General features: G+C 46.4%; 1 protein-coding gene across 1 annotated transcript in view; it reads left to right on the top strand.

The window, feature by feature from the left end:
* Positions 1-1,644, top strand: part of tanc1a (tetratricopeptide repeat, ankyrin repeat and coiled-coil containing 1a) — a 32,941-nt gene that overhangs the window by 10,057 nt on the left and 21,240 nt on the right. Inside the window, exon 3 of the mRNA XM_057338969.1 lies at positions 614-868. Within this exon, the coding sequence (XP_057194952.1) occupies positions 614-868 (255 nt within the window). The remainder of the gene's footprint in view (positions 1-613; positions 869-1,644) is intronic.

Raw genomic sequence — 1,644 nt, 5'->3', positions numbered from 1 at the left:
GAGAGAGAGAGAGAGAGAGAGAGAGAGAGAGAGAGAGAGAGAGAGAGAGAGAGAGAGAGAGAGAGAGAGAGAGACAGAGAGAGAGAGAGACATGCATGAGATGAAACAGAAGAAGCTCTGGGCTGATATGGTGTTGTAGTGTCAGACTGCTCGCCCACCGTCTCATTCATATCAAACACACTGAAAATCACTCTCTCAATCTCTGTTATGGTGTAAAACTGATGACCTCTGAATGACGTGTAAAACAGCATGACTGTGATTCTTGTCTTCACATGTCAATCAGACGGCTCTTCTTGTCTCAGCGTGTGAGTGGAGGACAGTCTGAGCATCAGATCTTTAGGTCAACGGTCTGGTCACACAACGTTAAATTGTCTTTTGCTGAAAGTGTGTTCATGAATCTGTCCAAACTGGGACAGCGTTGTATGGCTGTTATTTCAGGTTTCTTAAGTAGGACATGAGTAGATTTTGAAAGCTCAGAATAGTGTGTTTCTATTTGGATGCGGTAAAGAAAGGTCAAAGACAGCGGACTGATGTTAAATCACTTCACACTTCACGATCACATTTTGATTCATTTCAGTGATTTGTCTTTCGCATGAATCTCTTTCACCTTCAGCGACGGTCACCAGCTCCAGTGAGAATGAGGAGCGCTGTGGCTCTAGTTTGGAGTGGGCTAAAGATGGAGGTGCTGGTTTGAGGGGTGAGAGTGGGCGTGGTTTTCATCCACCTGTCACTCAGAAGGAGCCAGCGGTGTCCAGTGAAGCCCAGACGAGAACAGTGGAGGCGGTGCCCAGCGTGACATCACCTGCAGATGGACCAATCACATATCACAGCACTTCTCTGGTTATGCCACGCCCAAATTCAGTGGCAGGTGAGTAATGCATCTTTTATTTACTAGAAAATGGGAATTTTGCACCACGTCAAATTCAATTCAATCTGAGATGTGAGTTATGCAGTCTGAGTACTGAACTAATGCCTTTACGTCTTCCACTCGTGTCTCGTGACTATTATGACACAAAAAGTCACAAACACATGATTGGGTAGGTCTGGTCAGGGGCGTGCCTAAAAGAGTGGCACACGGTGGCCACAAAATATGCTTCGCCCCCCCTTGTGCTCCACCAACAGCACAGATTGATCAGAGTATAACATCTGCAGGAGCAGTTCTGGTGCATTTAAAATCTCACCCCCTGTACCGATGTCATAATCTGCAGCGCCTCTTGAAGTAGTACACTCCTACTCACTGTCTGGTTCACTACCAATTATTTCTCATAATTTACGACACCATTGGATTAGAGTGCTGTCAGTTTCACAACCAATGCTCAACGCCATTGGACACGCTATACACTGGTGACGTGGAATACACAGCTCAAACAGGAGAAGCATGATTTTGCAGGCTGCAGACCACGTCTATGTTCCTGTAAGTATTAAATTAAGTATGAAATACTCATGGCCCCCCGTACACCCCATTAAAAAAATCAAAAAAATCCTAGAGTCGCCCCTGCACTCTAGTCTAGTCCAGCAGTTGATGGGTGTCTTTGATTCTCTCTTGTTGTAGTTAAATGCAGTCACATAATCGTCTCAGTGTGTGTGTGTGTGTGTGTGCGTGCGTGCGTGCGTGCGTGCGTGCGTGCGTGCGCGTGCGTGCGG

Source organism: Triplophysa rosa, linkage group LG7 (assembly GCF_024868665.1).
Source record: "Triplophysa rosa linkage group LG7, Trosa_1v2, whole genome shotgun sequence".
Taxonomy (NCBI): domain Eukaryota; kingdom Metazoa; phylum Chordata; class Actinopteri; order Cypriniformes; family Nemacheilidae; genus Triplophysa; species Triplophysa rosa.
The sequence above is the reverse complement of the archived record's forward strand: the minus strand, read 5'-3'. Positions and strand labels throughout refer to the sequence as shown.